This window comes from Prinia subflava, chromosome 2, assembly GCF_021018805.1.
Source record: "Prinia subflava isolate CZ2003 ecotype Zambia chromosome 2, Cam_Psub_1.2, whole genome shotgun sequence".
NCBI lineage: Eukaryota > Metazoa > Chordata > Aves > Passeriformes > Cisticolidae > Prinia > Prinia subflava.
The window spans coordinates 20922002-20945616 of NC_086248.1; the positions used below are offsets into that span (position 1 = coordinate 20922002).

At 37.1% G+C, this 23615-nt stretch overlaps 1 protein-coding gene across 2 annotated transcripts in view; it reads left to right on the top strand.

Annotated features, from left to right (window-relative positions):
- Positions 1-23615, top strand: part of MYOM2 (myomesin 2) — a 79278-nt gene that overhangs the window by 19599 nt on the left and 36064 nt on the right. For both annotated transcript variants that reach the window (XM_063389337.1, XM_063389338.1), the window contains exons 7-16: positions 3195-3283; positions 3364-3414; positions 3687-3851; positions 8102-8263; positions 10143-10284; positions 11886-12085; positions 12802-12855; positions 15037-15164; positions 18719-18902; positions 22107-22281. In XM_063389337.1, the coding sequence (XP_063245407.1) occupies positions 3195-3283; positions 3364-3414; positions 3687-3851; positions 8102-8263; positions 10143-10284; positions 11886-12085; positions 12802-12855; positions 15037-15164; positions 18719-18902; positions 22107-22281 (1350 nt within the window). The remainder of the gene's footprint in view (positions 1-3194; positions 3284-3363; positions 3415-3686; positions 3852-8101; positions 8264-10142; positions 10285-11885; positions 12086-12801; positions 12856-15036; positions 15165-18718; positions 18903-22106; positions 22282-23615) is intronic.

Genomic DNA, 23615 nt, shown 5'->3' on the forward strand with positions numbered 1-23615 from the left:
CACTGTGGTGTATACCTGCCACCAGTGCCTAGGAGTGCACTCCTGGGCTCTGCCTGACACTGCAAATTAAAGACATGCCCTACCACAGTGGCCTCCTGGCGTGAGATAATCTTCTCACCCTTCAGGACAGGGCTGCCAGACGTCCAGACTGCTTTCTGGAAAAGGTCCCTTACCGCCTCCTGAGGTATATGTGGGAATCCTTTTGGTGAGCTGGGGCACACCAAGGCATGGCAAGGGCTGTTCTAAAACATCAGCATTAGGGCAATCAAAATCCAGTATCTGGGAATGAATGCTGTTTAATTTGCTAATGTGTAATATATGTCATTAAATATACTATGTACTATATTTACACTATTTACTGTATATTCTATATATAGATTCTCAAATTAGGAATATAGCAGAGTGACAAAAAATGCCTTACAGCTCCAGAACAGTTAATTCTGCAATGCTCCTTGTAAGAAATTTTTGACCTTCTTCATTTGTTATTAACTTGTTAAACTATAGTAAGATACTGTACCAGACTGTGATAAATGCATTAACTATGTACATTTCAGTATAGAGGCATAACATGCCTTAGGAAAATTTCCTGTACTGTAGTTTTATATTGCTTTTTGGTATTTTATTACACAAGTGTTAAATAGTGTGAAACTGGGATAGTAAAAAAAAATGTTCTGCTTTTAAAAATTCATTGCAAAGAAGTGTTGTCAAGTCTGACATCTCTCAAAGAAGTCCAGAATCTGTAAAGCTTTATATAGCTCTGGGACACATATTGTAATTTCTTTAAAATCCTTCATGAAAACAAACTTAAATAACATCTAGCCCAGAGAATGGTGATGAATGTGATTATATCCACCTAGTGGTCTGTCACAACTGGTGATCCCCAGTGCTCAGTATTGGAGCAAGAGCTTTTTGATATTGTTGTCAGTGGTGTGGATGAGGGGAATGCATGCAGCCTCTGTCAGTCTGGAGATGTTACCAAGTTGGGTGGGAGTGCGTCCCTGCTGGAGCGTAGGAAGGGTCTGCAGAGGGATCTGGACAGGCTGGATCAATGGGCTGAGGCTGGCTGTGTGAGGTTCTAGAAGGCAAAGTGATGAATCCTGCCCTTGGATCAAAACAACCCCAGGCAGGGCTACAAGCTAGGCACAGAATGCATGGAAAGCTGCCTGGTAGAAAAGGACCTGGGGGTGCTGGTGACAGTGGCTGAACATAAGCCAGCTGTGCCCAGGTGGCCAAGAAGGACAATGGCACCCTGGCCTGGATCAGCAGTAGTGTGGCCAGCAGGGCAGTGACTGTCCCTCTGTAGTCAGCCACACCTCAGGTCCTGTGTCCAGTTCTGGGCCCTTCACTACAAGAAAGACATTGGAGGGCTGCAGGATGTTCAGAGAAGGGCAGTGGAGCTGATGAAGAGTCGAGCACAAGTCATGAGGAGCAGCTGAGGGAAGTGGGGGCGTTTCACCTGCAGAAAAAGAGGCTCAGGGGGACCTTACTGCTCCTACAACTGCCTCAAAGGATCTTGTAGCCAGGTGGGGCCAGGCTCTTCTCCCAAGTAACAAATGAGAGGACAAGAGGAAATAACCTCAACTCTACCAGGGAAAGATTAGTTTAGATATTAGGAAAAAATTCTTCACTGAAAGGATTGTTAGGCATTGGATCAGGCTGCCCAGGGAAGTGTTTGAGTTGCCATTTTGGCAGTTTTCAAAAATCATGTAGCTCTGGCCCATGATGTCATGGTTTAATGGTTTAACATGGTGGTAGTTCTGGGTTGATGGTTGGACTTGATGATCTTAGAGGTTTTTCCAACTTTAACAACCTTATGATTTCAATTATTTTAAATTGTTTTTCAGTCTCACTGTGCCTATCCAAACTGTACTAGGGTTTCCTACCCATCTGGCAGGCTTTTTGGTTATGTAGTCTAGTCTTAGGACTCACCCTTATGTCTTCGATAATTAATTGTATGATAAACTTTGTAACTGATTTTTTGATTTTGTGAAATATGTGGCTGAAGGGTTGCCTCCAGGAGGAGCTGTTAAACCTGTAAATCTAGAGAGATAAATTACAGTTTAATGGGACTTTCATCAAGTTGTGCTTTAGCTATCACAGTATAGATAGTATCATTTTTATGATATGACACTGCCCAGAACATATGCAAGAAGTGAAAATTAGGTGTCTCATGTCTGTGGCAGCTGCTACATACTCCAAATTTGGCATCCTGTTATGCAATTTGCATAAACCACCCTTACATATTCCTTCTGCCACATCTGGGATATATGACCTCTTAGAGGACTAGTGCAATCAGAACTCCATCACTTGGCAGTTGCCAAGACGACACAGATTTGTTCTTCTGAGAGGAAACTAAATGGATGCATTCACAATATTGTATCTCATAAATGAAAATTTTTGAGTGGCCTTCATCAGATTTAATACCAAATAAACTGTTCCTGATGGACTCCATTTTAAATAAAAAAAGAACTGGGGCATCAAGGTTTGTACCTGTATCTTAACAGCTGGTCATGTATGTGCTTATGGAACTTCAAGGAAGGATGTATTGAGTGAGACAATCTATCAGTGTTTTGCACCAAGTAACTATTTTTTGCTTTATATTTGTTTATACTGTCCTTGCATAATCAATTTTTTTCTCACTAGAAAATATAACAAACCAAGCCATGTATGAACATAAACAATTCTGATCAGTGTTCCTCATTTTTTATCATTTTCCTGGATTGGGATATGAGAGAATCAAAAAATAACCAGTGTCTGCCAGCTAGGAATTGCCATAGAAAGCAGAATTTTAACAAGAATCACATGTACTTTTATTCCATGTCTCTCTTCTAAAATATAGCAGAAGGGCAAGATGGATTAAGGAATGCTACATAGAGGAAGGGAATAACCAGACTGACATTGTCCAGCTATCTCCTTTTGATCGTTCTCTAAAGGCTATTTAGAGTTTGCTCAAGTTAATGCAGCCTGCACACTAAGTTGTGATAAAACTGCAGTGATAAACAGTAGTGGCTTTCTGATTATGTTTCATCAATGTCTTGCAGTGTGTAGAAAGCAAAGAGCTTTCTACACTTTCCCTACCAGTAGAGATTTATACACTTTCCTTATGGTTGATATTGTTTGGCTTGTAATACCAATCATGAAGAGAATTTTTATTTGCATAAAGAGATGTCTGTTTGTCTCCCTCCCCTTTTCAGAGCTGATTTTGATGATTCTGCAACCTATTCAGCAGTTGCAACAAATGTCCATGGTCAGGCATCAACTAATTGTGCTGTGATTGTGCGAAGTAAGTCCTACTTTATATTTAAAACAATAAATAGATACAATGCTCATGTGATTGAATGTTTCTTGTATGTTTATTCATAGGGTTCAGAGAGGATGAAGAGCCTCACCCAGCTGGGATAATGCCCTTCCACTGTAAGCCTTTTATTCTATTTGCTTAGATAATTTATATCCTCTTGTCAGAGTAATGTTTTACAGATGAGAATATTGAATACAACTTGCATCTTCTGACTTTGCTTTCTAAGCACTGAGTTACAGTAGGAGCTGTCCAAATTGCTTTCCCAGTTGGATTTCTGGATCAGCATTCAGTATAACAGAAAACTCCATGTTCTGCTCAGATCAGATACTAATCTGTGACAAATAAAATTTACTTGCACTCAAGAATGCTTTCATTTTCTCATTCATAGTGCCCCTGTCATATGATGTTTGCTTCACCCACATTGATGTCCAGTTTCTGGAGAAGTTTGGAGTCACTTTTGCAACTGAAGGCGAAACACTGACCTTGAAGTGTTCTATGTTGATCACGCCAGAGCTGAAAAGACTCCGACCTCGTGCTGAGTGGTATAGAGATGGTAAGTTATTACATTGAACAGAATCTGCCTGGAAAATGCTGGAGGAGTCACTGAGGATTCAGATCAGGTTTAGAGCATCTTATTCTCAGAATTAAATCTGGAATAGAGAAAAAAAATCACTAGTTAAAATTTATAGTCTTGCACTCTCAAATAAGTGACGGTCAAAATTTTGTTGAGCACACATTAATAGCAGCAGGAGGTAATTTCATATTGTGATAACACAATAGTTAGACCATTTACTTGGAAGAGATCCAAAGGCAGTTCTTAGATTTCACAATGACTCATAGTTGAATGCTGTGACCACTGAGCTGAAGGGTATTCACAGGGCAGTAAATTAAATTTTGAAGTACTGAGGTATGGGTGTGGGTCTCCACTTTAATCTTGCTCCAGTATTTATTGTGAATTTTACATTAAAATCACATGAATGTGTAGTTAGGCAATACTTATAGAAGCCAGGCCTGATACACATATGTTTGCTCTGCTCTTACTTGAAGTACTCAAAATAACATTACTAAACTTATCATATACTGGTGTGGATGGTACATAAACCTTGGACAAGTAGTGTTTGTTCACTGCAGCAAAAAAGGGTTTTGAAACACAAAACTAGCTGCTGAGAGCTCAATGGATAGCAGCTTGTTGTAGGTATTTAGCCCATCATTTCTCACCAACCACAATCTGTGTAAGAGTCTAAAGTAATTATTCTACCTGAAGGTTAAAAAAAAAGCCTTGGTTGCTTTTGAATGGTTAGACTTTTCCCCAAAGGGACCACATTTGAGAATGGTGGACTTCTAAGACTGATGGAAGAAATTTCCACGGTGGACAAAATGTGATGAATAAACTGAGAAATAACAGTAAAATCAATAAGTCAAGAAAATTCAAGATCACGGAAATCAGAAAAAGAATGATTTTGTTACTGCTTGTTATGCCTTTTGTTTCATGTACATTGTAGTTTTAGATATATTCACAACTAATCCTTCAGGGAAAAAACTACTACTTAATCATTCATTCTTATTTTTCTATCATTATGGATACTCCCTTGTGATGAACTATTAGATGTCAACAGAGTAAAAAATATGAGATAATAAAAATGGCTTTTTCTGTTTGGCAAATAACCTAAAATCTAAGGCTGGTCCTTGAATTCAGATTCTGTTCCTGCTGAAGCATACAGGAATTGCTACACACTTCAGGACATTTAATAACTAAAAATATTTACTCACTTCACTCTCAAATGAGCCATCATTTTCAAAGGTACCTTTACTTTGTCTCCTACTGGGCACAGTTTCTCAAGGTGACAAATCTCTCAAATTCTAAGTTTGAAACTGCAGCTAACAAGAATTTCTAATTTTCAAGGAATGCACAGTATTGTTCCACTTTTCATTGAACATCAAATTTTCTTGAACTATGAACAAAAGCTCATGACCCTTTCCTTTTGTGCTTTCATAGTGACAAGATAATTCCTTCTTGATATGTAAGAATACTATGCTCTTTGTTTTCCCCCTTATTTGACTTAAGGAGTCCTCACTTGAGAAAACCTGAGGTGAAAACTTGGTCTGTTTTAAGCCAATAGTTTTTTGCTAGGGAGTTAGATAGGTGTTAATTCCATTATTGTAGTTATGTTGTGGGAAATAGGATGTTACAAAGAAGCTTAGATTTGTCCTTCATTACAAGTACATGGATCATAATATTTCCAAGAGGTGTACAGGTGCTGTGGCTGGCAGAGCTTGTTCCCAAATGCAGCAGGAGTTCCTGCACTACAAATCTTTGATAGGTGCTACAGTTCCCTGTGTTGAGTCCCTTGAGAGCTGGATGCAATGCATAAATATAAGCAATGGGAAGTTAATAATTTATCCAACATCATGTGCTTTAGACATTCTGGTTCTTTAGAGAGGTAATATTTAATTCTACTCTTGCATTAAGACTGTACTATTTCTAAAATTTTTCTGTTTGTGTTAATCAAATATTAGGAACTAAAGCCCTGAGATGGATATGTATGATTTACTTCTAATAATTATACACAGGAGAAGTATGTGTTTATCTAGCATGAATAAGCTTCACAGTAGTGAGCCTTATTGAGGGTATTTAGTAGACTCCTAGGGGCATATAAGTCAGCTCAATCAAATCCCCTGAATTGATTTGGGATTTCACAAACATGAATATGATGTCTATTATTCACGGCCAATTAGAACAATTTAGGATACTGAAAGAACCGTTCAAGATACTGAAAGAACAAAATCAAAATAATATTTCAGGAACGTATATCCAATCTGGACATGACTTCAGCTGATAGCAGAAACTTTTCATTATTGATCTCTAATGTAATATAAATTCTACAAAGCTATATGTACCAGCATTCTGCAGCCATTTATACTGTAATCTAGAATAAAATAATTGACTTCAGAAGGAAAAATCGTGGAGTGAAGAAACTGGTTAAAGTTGCAGCAGAACAAAAAATACATGATGAAAAGAAGTTTCAGTATATATAGTAATTCCCCACACTTTGTATGAATTTTAATCATAGTAATATATTAGGAAAATTATCGTATATATTAGAAACAGCTTGTGAGGCTTGAGACACGCTGTGTCTGAGGGCTAGTCCTCTGCAAGTGAATTCTAGGAGAAATAACAGAGTACAACACACGAATAGACTGTCAATAGTGAGAACCTGTAATATTATTGTGGTGGCAGGTTTATGAATACTTGTTCTATTAGAACCTTTTAATATGTTTGAGACCTCCAAACTTTATGCTAATTGTCTTGCCTACAAAGTCATTCATCCAGACTGCATCAAAAAAAAAAAAAAAAAAAAGTGTGTTTCTGTTGATTTCTAGTGGATCTTTGGCCTTGTGTGGAGGAGAGGAGCTTTTCTGCTCTTACCAAACACAACTGCCTCCTCAGTTCCTGCTGTCAGGTACACATAAAGAATGGAAATGGGTAACTCTGGCCTTAGTAGCAATACAGGCTTGCCTACAATTTCTATATATTCAAACTATGGTGGCTACCAATCCATTGAAGCTTGGAGTCTAAACAAGTGACCAGCTTTTCAGAGATGCTGGTTAATCAACTTTTTTTTTTTTTGCTTAGGATTTTCCACAGGGCTCATGCATTGGTTAGAGTTTCTAGGTGGAGATATTTTCTGATTTAATTTAAAGTACATAATGTCTCTCTACACAAAGTCTGAGTAGCACTGTGACAGGCATGACAGAAAGGGGACACTCAGGTTTTCTAGGTAAGGATCTCATGACTAAAGATCTCATGGGGAGGAACGTGATTAAATTTAGTTTGTGTGCTTCTCATAAAACTACTACATGCTTAGCTGATTATGGAATTTACTGCTGTAAGATTTAGTAGCATGTGTCTTCCACATGCTTTATTATCTGAATGTGTGTCATGTCTTATACCTTCTTATGCAACTCAGCTGGTATGCAAGAGCACTGATTCTTTTGCAAATGCTTGAGTGCCAGCTCCAAAATCTTTTTAAGCAATAGAATAATAAACATTCATAGATATTCAGATCTTTTAAATACAGTTCTGCTGCATTAATTACAATAAATTTGTACGTCATTAGCCTTATGGAGTTAAAAATCAAAAATAATCCAATCAGCTATTTAAAAGGATGATATGAGAAAGTCCCTGGCCACCACAAAATATCCTGTTCAATCTCTTGCTCTGGTCTCACTAGGAAATCAGATTAATGTGCATTAATCATGGGTCATCACCTCTCACCTTTCAGAGGTTTAAATTTAATTTAATTCAATTCTCAACAGGCATGCCTTGAAGATTTAAGTTTGGTGTATATTTATAGCAGTTTTCAGATTAAACTGAAATCTGTTTTTTTAAATTTGGAAGAAAAAATTGAGTAAACGAACGTTTGACCTGACAGGAAGCAAAACTTATTAAAAATGAAACAAGGTTCCATCCTGCATTCATTATAGGGTATGACAGGTTTTCATGACAATATTTCTAAATGTGTATAATTTTTGTCTCTCAGAGCATTAAAAATTATAGTGATAGGAATTTTATTGTTGGTACTGCATGAGGTAGCACTAGACCTCATGTTCTCTAAAATTCACTGATCAAATAATTTTAGAGGGATGAAACTTACTCTCTGTAGAGTTTTCCTAGCATCAAAGCACAATCGTTCTCAATAAAACTGGCATAAATATTAGTTTGTGTCCCTGGTGCGGGGAACTGCACTAGGATGCAGGTTGTTCTAGCAGCACAGTAACGTGTCTGATGGTCTTCTCTTCCAGATGTGCTGATAAAGGACTCCAAGTGGACAAAGCTGTATTTTGGAGAAGGACAGGCAGCTCTTTCCTTTACTCATCTGAACAAAGATGATGAAGGTTTATACACCCTGCGCATGGTTTCGAGAGGTGGAATCAGTGAATGCAGTGCATACCTGTTTGTAAGAGGTAAAACTTTAATCTGCTTCTTGAGGAGAAATTTAAAAGCATTATAAAGTTTAGTTCTATGAAAAAACTCTTTGTAATAACCGAAGTACGAAAGAAATCTAGCCCTGTGGAATTTCATAGTCATTTGATTTGTACATAGTAGTCTGTACTAAAAAACAGTCACCTTACCTGAATGGGGAGCTTCAAGAGGAGCATGCTCCTGAGGACGTTTTGTTTCCTGAAGTACCAGAGAAACTGTGCTTGTGAAGAAACCACCTGTTTCTTCCTTTTTATCTCCTTTCCCCTGGTAGGAAATAAACATCTTTGTATACAATCAGTTCTCACTGTGATGGTTTTGGATTTAGAGTTTGGAAACTGGGAATGAGCCTTGTCAGGTGTTCTTGTATCTTGTGCCTGGTCTTAGGGATATGTGCAGGAGAAAACAAAAGAAATACTCCCACCACTATACCAGTCATAGTCATGTCATTAACCAGAGAAAAGAAGCAAAGTAAGAAACTAGCTGACTGAAGAAATGCAGTTTTCACAAGAGACATAGATAAAAGGAGGTAAATGTATTAAAATAGAATAAAGGTCAGAACTTTTCATCACATTTCCATGCACAGCTCTCAGTGAAGTAAAAATGAACTTCCACATGTACCTGTGAGCAGAACTTAGTATTCCTTTTTATATTTTTTTCATTGAAAGATAAAAATATTTCTGGTTGAGCAGTTCTTTCACTCTCTTAAATACATTGGACAACATCCTTGATGTGGGCGAACTGGAGCAGCCCCATCGAGGCCACTGCAGCTGTGTTAATTTTAAACCTTGTTCTTCTTGGAAACATATTGGAACATATGTGCCTTGTGGGAGTGTCATCCAGACAGTTTGTGTGAGGTAGAGGGAGTAAATGTCTTTTTCAGGGGTTTGAAATCCAGCTTCCTCACAGAACTAGTGCAAGGGCTTCATCAGCTTTTATGTCTTGAGCAAGCCATTTTGGCACCCTGATCTCATTAGAAAGAATTTGCTAAAGCTAATTATGTCCAGGTTACATTCCAAGAAAGATATTATTCAGGTGAAGAGCACCCACTAATATATAAAAAACTTTTTTAGAGGTTTTTGTTGTAATGATGGGTAAATTTTAGGTATCTCTCTTGTCCATTGTATACTGTATTTGATCCCTTTGCATGCCCAGGACCCTGGCTTGTGCTGTGTCCTTTGGAATCTCTAGTATTGTCTGTTGGCCATTCTCTTTCCTTTTTTTCATGCAGGCTGTGATCTGATACTGAGCACAAGCTACCTCACAACTGATTGGGATGAGGGTCTATAAATGTAGACTCTATACAGGGTGTTTTTTTGTTAAAGAAATCTTCTTTTGAAGGAAGAGAACTTTAGCTGTTACGAGATTTCATTAGAAGTTGTGGCTCCGGATTAATCAATATATATCAAAATGAAGCCACAAAAGGGTACCTAAGACTATAAATAAAACATAGTGTTATAAATATTTTAGGAATTTGCAATTTTTTTATTATTTAAGAGATTTATTTTCCTGATCTTTATGTTTTTTACTGAGTACCTTGGTCTGATTGTTAACACACTGAGTCACGGCTTTCAGTGTGACAAAGCATCAAAAACACATGAGTGGGTTAGGCTTTTAATTCTCATGGAAAATAATAAGCTTTTGCTTCCTAAAAAGCTTTTCTGTTCTCAAAAAACATCCTTGAACATTTTGTCTGTATAAAAAGATAGACATTATAGTCCTGAATCATTATTGCAGTAGATTAGTATGTAATGAAATGTTTTGGGCTTCCATTCATATAAACAAGTAGCACAATGAACTGGAAGCCTTCCCTTTGACTTTTTGATGTATGTCAAACTCAATTTATTTTAATTTGTGGCCCAGATGCTGATGCATTGATCGCAGGAGCACCAGGGGCACCAATGGATGTTAAATGTCATGATGCCAACAGAGACTATGTTATTGTTACCTGGAAACCACCAAATACAACCAGTGAGAGCCCTGTTATTGGATATTTTGTTGACAAGTATGTAAACATTAGCATTTATTTAGTTTTGTTAATTGTCAGAAATATGTATATACTGAAAAGAAAAAAATACCATTATATTCTTTCAATGTGCGTGTTCTTTGGATATATTTTTACAGACACTTGGCACTGGGACTCAGTTACACACTGTTAAATTACTAGATTGTTCCCTGGCAAGCTTTTGGCCCAGATGATTTAGTACTTTCACAGGCAATGCTGGGCACAGTCAGGGAATTAGCAGGAGCTGGAGGCCATTCCAAGTAATATTTGCAGGCAGAGACATTTTATCATACACTTAAAATGTTCAATAGTAGGGATGTGGGCACATCAGAGAATGAGCCCTGACAGTATTTAATTTATAAAAGCTAGAATCCATGGGCATCTTGAATGAGATTTAGTCTCTTTAATCTCTATACTGCAAAAGCTGAAACCTAGGAGTTATTACATTATCTTTTTATTTCTTTCTTAAATGTAGTACATCAGGAGCTCAAGGCGTGTACTCCTGGGAGCTGGGAGTTTAAATCAGACTGGCAGGCCTCTGTCCTTAAGTGAGTTTTGCACTTTGCTGAGGTTTCAGCTCAGTGCAGACAGCTGGAGATCAGGGGATCCAAGTCTGCATGTCTCTTCCGTGGAAGTGAATGCTTACTCCTTGTAGCCAGAGCAGAACATCTCATCCTTAGAGTCTGAAACTGTCAGTCAGCAAAGCTTTACTGAAATGATTTCATAATGTATACTGGTCTGCACTTAAAAGCAACATTTGAAGCTCGTTGCTATTTGCTACCCTGTCATTTGGTCTAATTCAATGATAACTGCCTCGGAATAATTGGAAAAATAGTGGTTTATGAATGGCAGTCAGTATGAGGAAATTATCTTGAGACCTGGAGGCTCTACCATCTATATCCAATTTATGCAGTACATGGATCATAGGAGTATTTCACCTAGATTGCGTACAATCTAGTCAGATGTGCCATTTGACACATTGCTTGTATCACTGCAGTGCCAAGGAGCCCTTGATCATGACAGGACTATTTTCTGGTACAGTCAGGGCAAAAGAGAGTATTCTACACAAAAGTTTATAGTAATAGGATACAAACTAAATATGTACACACAAAGCAGTAATTATGAGGACATCACTCTGCTTTTTGATGATTCCTATACTCTGTGGCCCAGCCATTTTGGGAGGGAAAGGCACAAAGAAGTTTACTTGAAAATATGACAAGCAAGACATGAAAATGATTAGGTGAATCTTGCAAATTCATCATGTTCTCTGGAGATGAGTATTAAAAATGAAGGTGAATAATTTATTCTTTACATGGCAAGGAAGAGAATCAAACAGAAGGGAGGCAGAGAGATTTGAAAAGGCCAAAAACCATGGAAAGAGGAAAATTACCTTTGCATTATGAAATAAATAGGAAAAGAGTGGGAATTGGATCTCTGATCAGAGAAGAGTGTATAAAGTGTGTGACTTTCATTAATGAGATATTTGGCTTAGATCCTCAGCCTAGCAAAGGTGACTTCTGTGGTTCTGGCCTGGTGTGGATATTATGGGGCATATTAATTGTGAGATGAGACTGACAAATGCTGTCTTCTGCTATTCCAAGATGTGAAGTAGGTTTGGAAAACTGGGTCCAGTGCAATGATGCTCCAGTAAAAGTCTGCAAGTATCCTGTGACTGGTCTTCAAGAGGGGCATTCTTACATATTCCGTGTGAGAGCCGTGAACAGTGCTGGCATTAGCCGGCCCTCTCGCGCCTCGGAACCGGTTGCAGCGCTTGACCCTCTTGACCTGGAGAGAACACAAAGTAGGTTATTCAAGGCTTCTTAAAAAAAATATTATTTAAGATTCTGTTTGTCCAGTTAGCCTAAGGAGCAAGTTTATTTCTTCTTTTGATTGAATATCTCACTACAGACTGCAAAGTAATGTTATGGGAGCTTCTCCATGATTAGAGTAAGGCGGCTTCTCTGGGGAGTAGTTTTATTGATTTAGCCTTGTCCTAAACCCCTGTGCAGGCTCTGTATAAAATGTACTTCCACACCTTCTGTTTTGAGTGCTCCTTTTAGTCGGAGGGGAATTAAGGTAATTGTGAATACCTTATAGTGCTTTCCCAATATTGCCTGTGAAATCTCAGCTGAATATGCAGTTTCCTTTACATGTGTTTTATGTATGAGTGTATGTTTTATGATTAATTCCTGTAACAAAAGCACAGTTCATGATACAATTGATTACTAATCTGCCTCAAAATCAAATCCATTTGCCGTGATTATGTCTCTTGCTTTTTAGTGCATCTTTGAATAGTACTGTCTTATCATGCCCTGTTTTCCTATGAAATTGAATAAACCAGTATGACTTCAAGTTGACTCTGTCTGGGGAAAGATTTAATAACAACATTGTAGAAACATATATATATATAAACATAAACGGTATACAGGCTTTTGAACAGGTGACAAACAATAATTGGCAACATTTGTAAATATATTGAACTAGCTTGAGAAACTAATTGAATATTTTGATTAACAGCTGTTCATGTGGATGAAGGGAGAAAGATTGTGATCAGTAAGGATGACCTTGAAGGTATGTAGCATTTTTGCAATTTTGGTCCATCTGCTTGTACTCCAGGAATTTTGCGTCATAAATAGAAACACTACTTGAAAAGAAATCCATCTAGTGATAAAGACTCTATATTAAGAAATAAAGAAACATTACGACTTGCAAGGTTGAGAGAACACAAGTTAACAGTGAGGTCTAAAAGGATGAAGAACATCACATTTTCAACAGCAAAACTTTTATATATTGACAGCATTTTCTTACATTTTTGCTTTTATTAATGCTATGCTAAGTTAAATTGCTGAACTTTTAATTGCTGATTTGATTGGGTATTTGGTTCCACTCTTTCTAGCTTTCTGGGAGCTAAGTATAGTTCTTTTTAGACTGATTTTGACTATATGAACAAGTTATTGCCATTCTCATAAAAACTTCTACAATTCATCTCAATTCTTTAATTAATACATCTAGCTGAATACGGATGTTATTCTAAAGGTTAAGGTTATAGACTAAGCAATATTTTTCCTCAACAGAATTGGAGAGATCCCTGACAACTTGTGAGATACAGTTTAAATTTCTTCTGGTTTTGGTTGTTTCTTTATGGAATGATTTGGTTTGTAGACTTGAATAATGACCTTCTTTACACTGAAATTAAAAATTATTGAGCATAATGGCTCAAAATTTTAAAAAAGTGTCTGTATGCTCTCTTCCACAAAGGTTATAAAGTTGTAAATCCAAAAATAACACAGTAAAAGAGAAGTCATCTGAGAACAGATGTAGTTTGGAGGAGACTCAGACATTAAATGGTATTCCCAGTGCATGGACAGGACAGATGTAGTTTCTCTATTTTTGTAATAGTATGCTAAATGAATTGATATGGGTATTTTGGGATCATTACAATTCAGCTTTTACTTCACATTATAATATCAGATTATTGTTGTCTTGTTTGGCTTCACAGATCATTCTTCTGCTTTCAGGATTGCCTTAGAATGATCAGGTCCAGTAAATGGCCCCTCTGGAATAGTCATAAATAATGATATTTGGATTTCTGTCACATGAATGTACATATTTAATAGAGTACGAATATTCAAATATCACTATGTAGATCACTACTTTCATCTGCAAGATTGGAGACTCTTTCTGATACGTATAATCATTTAAAATATCACTGCCATGATTTAGAGATTATCACTGAAATATTTTTCTCTTTTTAGAAGACAGATCTTTAACATTTAGAGGATCTATGCTCTTTTCTTAGCCTGAGAAGTGGAAAAATTTACCTTCAAAGAACAAAGCTTTTTTCTTTTTCTATCACAAGCCGTAAAGATAAAATCTTTAGGTATCTGCTGAGTTTCTGTTTCTGACCTACTACCAAGCCGAAGCTTCTTCAGGGCTTTTGCTGAGTAGAGGTCCATCACAGGTCCATCATGGGTCACTCTCCCATCTAGTGCTGTTTTACCCCATTGTAACTGCTTGGATAGCAGAACCAGCTTTTTCTCATATTGTGGTCAGCAAGCAGGACCAAGAAAGGCTGAGCTGAATTCTTCCCACCTGGTCCAGGGTAGGCAGGTCGTCTCTTACACTGCTGGTAACTCTGTAGAGCTAGTGGGAGAGGGGTTTCATCAGGCCACACTACATGGTGGACCCAAAGAGGGCTGGTGACATATTTTTGTGTCTCTGATTCATAGATTTGAGAACTGCTTTAGACTATACAACTGATAATACCATCATGTTATCGGATAGATTGCTAATAGATTTTGCTCCTTTTCCTGCTTTCTTCTTTGTTTTAAAGGTGCTTTTCTGATTGTATTTCCATTCCAGCTATTTTTTTGTTATTCTAATTTCTCATAAAAACTCTTTAGGCCTGTCTTTGATCAAAAAATGTTTGCATATAGTGAGTGGGTTTTTACTAGCAGATTGAAGTAATTTGAATGTGATCAGTGAAAAAAGTGTGACAAATTCACAGAGTTTCAGGGAGCACATTTAACCTTTACTGAAAGAGTAAGTAACTAGCTATTAATAATGAAGTTTTATTTATCAAAATTTAATTGAAGTGGTCAGGTGAACTGCACAGATGATATCACAGCCCCTAATAGCCAAGCATTGCAATGCAGGGTGGGAAAGTTGAATCAGAAAGATGAGCTGTAGCATGAATGCTGACGCAGGAGCTAATCTGCTGTTTAACACTTGCTACATTTATTAATCTTACAGGGGATGTTCAGATTCCAGGCCCTCCCACCAATGTACATGCTTCAGAAATCAGCAAAACATATGTTGTACTCAGCTGGGATCCACCTGTTCCCCGTGGCAGGGAGCCACTGACGTATTTCATTGAGAAGGTACTGCACTGCATAGTGGTGTTCTGTTGAGAGGTGCTTCATTGCTGTGTGCAATTACATTCAACCCATTTTCAGAACAGCAGAATGAGCAATAAAACTAACACTTTCTGTGGTCTTGCAGGATTTGTAAGTGGAATATTAGAGAAACATGGATAATCAAATGTCTTGCTGCAAGTTTTAATGAGCATTGAAATTCAAGGTCCAAAGAAAAAGATTCCCCTATGCTATTTGCTTAGTGCTGTCTAAATGGGAACAAATTATTATGTAAAGTAGCAGTTACAAACAACAACAACAACAACAACAACAACAAAACCAAAAAAACCACCAAAAACCAAAAAACATCTATAGTTTTCACAGCCCTAGGCATGACTGTAAGTTTTCAGTCTCTCTGTAATAAAAGGAAGTTTCTGTTTGTCCTGTGGTAGAGCAAGGAATAAACAGTAACTCATAATTTGACCCTCACTTTTTGCAGGCTTGTGGCAGCCTCCACTATAGACTGACATTTCCAATTTATCCCCTGTAAGATCAGCTAAGAGGCAGACGCCTGTCTCAGGTTTGCTGGTCCCTAGTACTCTTCATGGTTGCCTTCCCCTTCTCTTTGAATTGAAAGGAGGCTTCAGTGTTCATAGTTTGAGAGGTTTGCTCTTCATCCACCTAAGTGAATAAAAATTAAATCTGTTCCTGACTCATGTTTCTAAATTATATTGGATTATAGCAACTTATTACAAAGTTTTCCCAGTAGGTAAAATGAGTCTCGTACCTGACCTCTAAAACATTTACAGGTCAAGCTATACTTAGTTTTTATGAATTATGCCTCTAGCATATGTACCGTCTTAACAATCCACAAGCACTAAACCTCTTCATAAAACTGCCACACATTTAATTTGCAACATGAATATTGTAACAGCCTTTTCTCAGGCTTTCACTATGCAAGCTTTTTTATTCTTACCTCTAAAATTCTACACATTCCTCCGCAGTTCATTTCTCAGCTGTCCTGTTCATGCCACTCCTCTTTTTGTAGCCCCCCAGCTTCTTTTCCCTTTTAGACACACAAAACCCCCCTCCACTTCAAAAGTGCTCCATAGACCATTTCTACATTCACGCAGAATCACTAGGTTGAAAGAGACCTTCAAGATCATCAAGCCCAACCCAGCCCTAACACCTCAACTAGACCACGGCACCAAGTGCCACATCCAGTCTTTTTTTAAACACATCCAGGGATGGTGAATCCACCACCTTCCCAGGTAGACCATTCCAATACTTTATTACCCTTTCAGTAATATTTTTTTTTCTAAAATCCAGCCTATATTTCCCTTAGCACAGTTTAAGACTGTGTCCTCTCATTCTGTCAGCTGCTGCCTGGAGAAAGAGACCAACCCCACCTGACTACAGCCACCTTTCAGGAAGATGTAGAGAGTGATGAGGTCACCTCTAAGTATTCTCTTCTCCAGGCTAAACAATCCCAGCTCCCTCAGCTGTTCCTCACAGGGTTTGTGCTCCAAGCCCCTCACCAGCCTCGTTGCCTCCTCTGGATGCGCTCAAGCATCTCCACGTTCTTCCTGAACTGAGGGGCCAGAGCTGGACACAGCACTCAATGTCCTTCCTGAACTGAGGGGCCAGAGCTGGACACAGCACTTGAGGTGTGGCCTCACCAGTGCTGAGTGCAGGGGAAGAGTGACCATCATCCATTACTTGCTGGATGCTGAACAAATCAATGTAAAGTGAGCATCACTCACTGGTTAGATTTTCCAGGAAGCATGACCATTTCTTCCACTCTGTCTTATACCTTTAAATGAAGTAATGAAAATTTTCATAGAAATAGGTATCTAGTTTTTCTTTCTATGCAATAAAATACAATGCCTTTTTTGCATTTATTCTCATTTACGTATGTCATCTCTTATCTATAAATTTCAAGAATATCGATGTAAGTAGTTTGAACCAGCTCTTATCATGGAAATAACTTACTAGTTACAGGATATACAGAAATAGCTCAGATAAAGCCTCCAAGGCAGATTTCCATTGAGAAGGCACCTACATTTGGTTAGCTGAATTTCATTCTAAGAATGAATTGTAAAATATACATTATCTGCTTGTTTTATACAAATAAATTTATATAGCTCAGAAAACAGTACAGAGCAGTGACAATGATGAAAAAACAGTCTCAATTAAACACCAGACTTACTGAAAGAAAGTGAGAATGAGGACTGAAAGACTATTGTTAGAAAAAAGAGGTTAGTTGTACTAATTAATACCTGAATCTAAAATCTTTTTGCATAAATAGCTAATATATGTGAACAGCTTAGATCATAGGTGAATGTTTATTTTTTGCTTTCCACTGTCATCTGTTAATTTAGAAGAGTTTCTAATTATTTTATTTCAAATAAAGAAGATTCAGTCCTGAAAAATAAAAATGTATTTATAAAGCCTTCAAGAGACACAAAATTGAAATAAGTTTCTGTGTTCCCTTGAAATACCTTTTAAAAAGATAAATCAAATCAAACTGCAGAACAAAATGTGATGCTGATTCTTTGTGAAAAAAAGAAATTAATTCTTTTCATGGAAGGAAGTAAAATATATGGCAAAATGATATTTATTTTGTATTTTGCAGCTTTTTATGACAATTGTGAAATTGCTATTTCTTTTTTTCTGTTGAGCACACCAGGTGAGTTCAGTACCTAGGAGAAAGATTTTGATATATGTACTCCAGCTGTTTATGTTATTATTATTTGTCCATTGTAGGTGTCACTATATACAGGGCAGTTTCCAAGCACCCATGAAACACCGTTCCACCTCGAAGAAATTTACAGTCTATCAGATTTTGTTCCCAGACTTTCTGTTCCAAAATTTTGTAAACATATAATTTGTATGCACACACCTATCTATGCCAAGGAAATTTTCTTCAATCTGTTTATTAGGCACTTGGGTTTTACTAAAATTTCTGAAAGATTCCATGACTAATTTTTGGTTAAACAGTTTATGTGGGAAATCTAATGGACAGCAGACTTCTCTCAGAGTACTGATTTGCTGGCTCTCCTCCATGTGCAGTTGTGAAGATGACAATCTCAGCTGCTGCATTGAGAATACTCAAAAGTAATTACTTCATTTGATGAATGCTTTTAGGGGACATGACCTTACTCTACAGAGTAAATAAAGTTGTGACTAAAGTAACATTTCCCTCCCTACCTTTCTGCAGAATTTGGATTAGGACTTGTTTGCTTGACTCCAAACCTTTGGGTGTTCACATGAGTTTTGCAGGACATGAAAGTAATTCTTTTGGGACCAATCACAGGTGACAGTCACAGTCCTAAAAGAAGGCTGGCTTTATGTACAGTTGTGCATGTATTGAAGGAGACAGGGAAGGAGACGGTGAGCTATTCAGACCTTTTTGTACAGTAATGGAATGCACGAGCTATGAGAATTTGCATGTGTTTAAGTCAGGAGTTTGAGAGTGATCCTTCTCTCATAGCTCTTAAATTCATGATAGGATACAGCAACACGTTCATTTTTTGACAGTTCACAGAAATAATTCATGGCTTTTTTGTTGTTTTTTGTAGTCCATGGTTGGCAGTGGAAGTTGGCAAAGAGTCAATGCACAGGTTGCAGTAAAATCTCCTCGCTATGCAGTGTTTGACCTTGCAGAAGGAAAACCGTATGTTTTCCGAGTGTTGTCAGCAAACAAAAATGGCATCAGTGATCCATCTGAAATCACAGAACCTATTCAACCACAAGATACTATTGGTAAGGTATTAATTGTAAGGCATTATTATTAAAAACAAGAGATATTTTACAAACTGGAAATAGACAACTCTCATTAAATTAGTATAACTACAATAACAGTAGTTGAGTTTATTTGTGTTCAGTTCTGTGAAGGGTTTAAAAAATACCAAGATGCTAAATTTTAGAGACTTTCCTGAATTTTCCTAGTGATCACAAGCCTTTCTACTGAAAACAATAATCAGTATAAAATTAAATAATTTTTAGTTATTCACTCTTCAGTGTTCTATTAATGTGACATCAAAAACAGGTTAATCACTAACTTTGATAATTATATTTTCTGGCTCAGGTAATTATATACTACCTAATTCCCTCCAACTTCAGCTAGATAAGGTAGCCTTTCATTTCTTGCTTAGTATTCTGAGTTGCAAATTACTGCTGGTGCACTATTCCTGTGTCATACAGATGAGTAGACTTCAGGGAAAGGGGAAGATACATCTACATATTCAGTGGTGATTTTCCAAATGAAAACGAAGTGTTTATCTTGGGGTCACATTCAAAAACACAAACAAAAAATTAGGGCATGGTTGTTCATCTTTTTTTTTGTTTTGTTTTTGTTTTGTTTTTGCAGTTTTCCAGAAGCCACATATAATAGCTTGATGAATTGATAATTGCCACCTTAAGTGCACATATCTTACCAGCACATTTTCTAGTAATATAGAAAATATTTACATTCATGTAAATGGTACTGATGTACCATAATTTAAAAATATAATCAATAGTTTTAGCTTGATCTGTAATTACATGATAAAGAAAAATGTCTTTTGCTTTCATATATTCTTGATGTGATGTCTCATTAATGCATATAAATTATTTAAACCATTCAACATTCCCCAAGGTAGGGAAGAAAAACACTATATTTATTGCACTTATTACAGAAAATAAGGTATCCCTTAGGGGTTAATGCAACACCTTATGCATAACTCACAGCTTTAAATAAAACACAAAGCAGAAGAATCAGTTTTAAAGAGAAACTTCTGGGGTATTTTCAGAGACAGAGTGTGCCACCTGAGCTAAAATATATCAGAAACACACAGCTCCATTTAGTTGCCTGCAGTTAATGTCATTTGATATTCTTGAGGGTGACTGAGACACCTTAATGGGAATGGCAATCCTTACACAGGGATTATGGATACCTTATGAGCAGAAACTAAAGAATGGTTGGGGTATCCTAGGCCATCCCAAATGACACTTCAAATGATGCTATTTAACTGAGTGGTAAAAGAGTATTCAGTTTGAGATTAAAATCTAAATTTAGGTGTTTCCATGTAGGTGACTACAGGTGCAGTAGATGCCTCTGCTCTGACTGTGGCAATTGGAGCCTGGAAGATAAGTAGATTGGTTCATAAGTTGTCCCATGTCACCCAGCTGTAGAGTGTCTGTTTTGGGGCAAGATGAATAATCTTCAGGACCCAACTGAGCCCTGATGGAAGGCTCAGTTTAACTGGCCAAAGAGACATCCTTTTCAAATGCTTTCAGTTTGCCATTTCAGAGGAGTGTAGGTACTATCTCGCGAGTCATATCTGAGAACTCCATGAAGAAGTGACAGGTGGTACAAAATGGCCCTAAATTACTTTATCTGTGTAACTGAGTCAAGCCCTAGCTGTTCAACTACAGCAGCAGCTCAAGCGTACGTGCTTGTAGACACACATAAAAGCTAAATGTAGGTACATTTATCAGACTGAGCCCATTTGATCTTTATTGTATGAAGTATAGCAGTGTGTAAGTACTAATTTTTATTTTAATATGATAAGACCAAGTGGAAAACATGCTGCCTTTCTTTTGTTTCATACTGCTTGCAGTTCTTTGCAATATCAATCCAGGGAAACTAAAATACCTTCAAAAGGCGAGTACCAGATGCCTCTCTTAACCTGTCTTGTTAGGGTGAGACATTACTGCAGTTTCTCACATGATGAAAGATCAGATAGATATTTTATAGTGTACAGACTGTGTGCTGATTCTTACTAAGATTTTTTTTCCATTTGGATCTTAATATTTCTTATTCTATTTATGCACATTCATCTGTTTAGATTGGTTTAAACCAACAACAAACTTTGCATGTAAAGTAAACTGCATACTAGAGTACACTGGAAGAACTGTAGTCAACAGATTGAAGAAAGCTTTATCCTCTTTTTCTTGGTAGTATTGAGGTTGGTCCTGGAATATTGTTTCCCAGTTCTGGCTTCCTTAGTCAAGAGGGATGGCTGTAAAATGGAGAGGTCCTCTGTAGGGGAACTAAGATGACCAGGGGGTTAGAGATTGGGACCTGTGAAGAGAGGTTTGAAGTTTGAAGGGTTACAATGATGATGGTGTCAAACTTCTCAGCATTGTCAAATGACAAATAGAGGCAAGAGCCAAAATTTGTATCTTAGGAAGTTCCTTCTGGACAGGCTCTTTTAAAGAGAAAGGTGCAAGAGTGCAGTACTGGAAAAGATTATGCAGGTAAGCTGTGAGATCTCTGTTGTCAGAGGGTTTTAAGACTTGTACAAATCCATGACTGACACACTTAGTGTTTAGTGATGGTGATAATCCCAGCCTCAGGGATAGGGTGGATGGACTAGATGATCCCCAGAGATCCCTCCCAACCAATGCTCCTATGCTTCTATAACATTCAGCTTAGATTTGGCATTGAAATAGCTGCTTAAACTTGTCCTAAAAAGCTCATAATTTTGGAATTAGGGCTGTCATTAGTTAACTGTAAGACAGTATTTCTTAATCCTCACGATATAATATCTCTGTGTGCATTTCTTACTGACACAGTAATGCTACAGGGACATAAGCTATACATCAACCTCTTCTTTGAGAGAGAAATTTGAGAGTGAACACTTTCATATCTGTATGCTTTTATCATATTTGAAAATACGTACTCCTAAAATTGACTATCATAAAACCTATATAAAATCATTTAAGTGAGGAGCCTCACATCTTAGAGCATTCTGAGAAAAAATAGAAAAACAATTTATTTGTATACACACATATATATAGGTATCCAGACTTAGAGTGAAAGAAATATATTAAAATACATATCATATAAAAATATTTACAGGGTAGGAGGAGTCATAGCTGTAGTGATTAAGTATGATCAAATTATGCAGTGTTTCTTCTAGTTCAAATTACTTTTATTTTTATGTATTTTCTAATATTATATGTTTTATCTCTTTTTCTTAGTTTTGCCATCTGCACCTGGTCAGGTGGTGGCCACAAGGAATACAAAAACATCAGTTGTAGTTCAATGGGATAAACCAAAACATGAAGAGGATTTATATGGCTACTACATTGAGTATTCTGTGGTGGGATCAAATCGCTGGGAACCCAGTAACCATAAACCTATTAAATATAACAGGTACTGATAATATTTCTGTATTTTGGGAAGTTTAAAAACTGAAGGATATTTTTAAGACCTTATATGTGATAAATATATAATTGAAGGAGAATGTTGAATGCATGTGAAGAAAAACAGTCTGCAGACTGCGAGAGCCAAGATTTCCAAATTGCAGGGCAATTCTCCTAACCCTTTTTTTTTTTTTTTTTTTCCAAGAAGAAGCATATTTTTTTCTATTCCATGACTTTGAGTTTTAAAAGCAGATTCTAGAGACAAGATTCAGAGTGTCTTGAACATGAGTAAGTGCAAAATATGCCCTTTTCAAGTATGAATTCTGTTGGGGGGTAAACAGACCTGATGAGGAAGTATGAGAAAGGAGAGGGAATTCTAAAGCTTTATCTTAGTCCATGAATAACAGAGCAAAAGATCAGGCCATTTCTGCTATAAATACGGTCGCGAAAGTGCTTTGGCAGCTGACACTATTGTGCAGGAAAGCCAAGTGTCTCATTCCAGAAACATCAGAGTTCCCTGATCTGATACATCTCTGGACAAAGGACAGTAGGCTCCGTTTCTAATTCCCTTGTCATGACACTAACACTGTTTGAATTTCTGATGATTTCTTACTCCCTCCTGAAGATATCAAACTTCATTATGGGATTCTTCAAGAAATTTCCTCTGTGAAAAATCATACTTATTTTTATTGGAATCAATCACCAAATGCAATCACCGATTTGTAGTTTGTATTTTCTGTAACAAGCATGTCATTTTGCTTAGTGTATTAGGTCAGTCATTAACTGAGAGACTTTGTATTCTGATGAGTCCATTTTCCAAGCAGTCAAGAAATTTGATCAAAGAAAAAAAAATACATACTAATTCTTGGTCAAAGTGGGTTGGGAAAGCACAAAAATAAGAAAAACATTCAATTTCTTCATGCATGAACATATCTCAGACTAGGATAGCTCTGAGTATTATGTTTAGTACAGTAATTACCTAGAACATTGGCAAAACTGAAAACTATTTTTGACAATGACTATAAAACTACAGTGAAAAATACGGTTCCTCCCTAGAATAGATTAGAATTTAGCAAGCAAAAGTTCAGAAGGAATATATTATATTTTATCTGACTTCACCTGCTAGGTCAGTACTGACAATCTAATGAGTACTGTGATTTTTGCTACAGCTTCCCATCCAGTTATATGGTACTACATCATGAATTGTATTGCAGTTTCCCTCCTGGAAATATTTTGCTTTGTGAAGCACTCATGAAGTTGAGCTTTTTAACTGATGCAACGGTTTCATGTTACAGCATAGAATGATTCCTGTAAAATACACACTAATATGTGATGCTGTCTTTT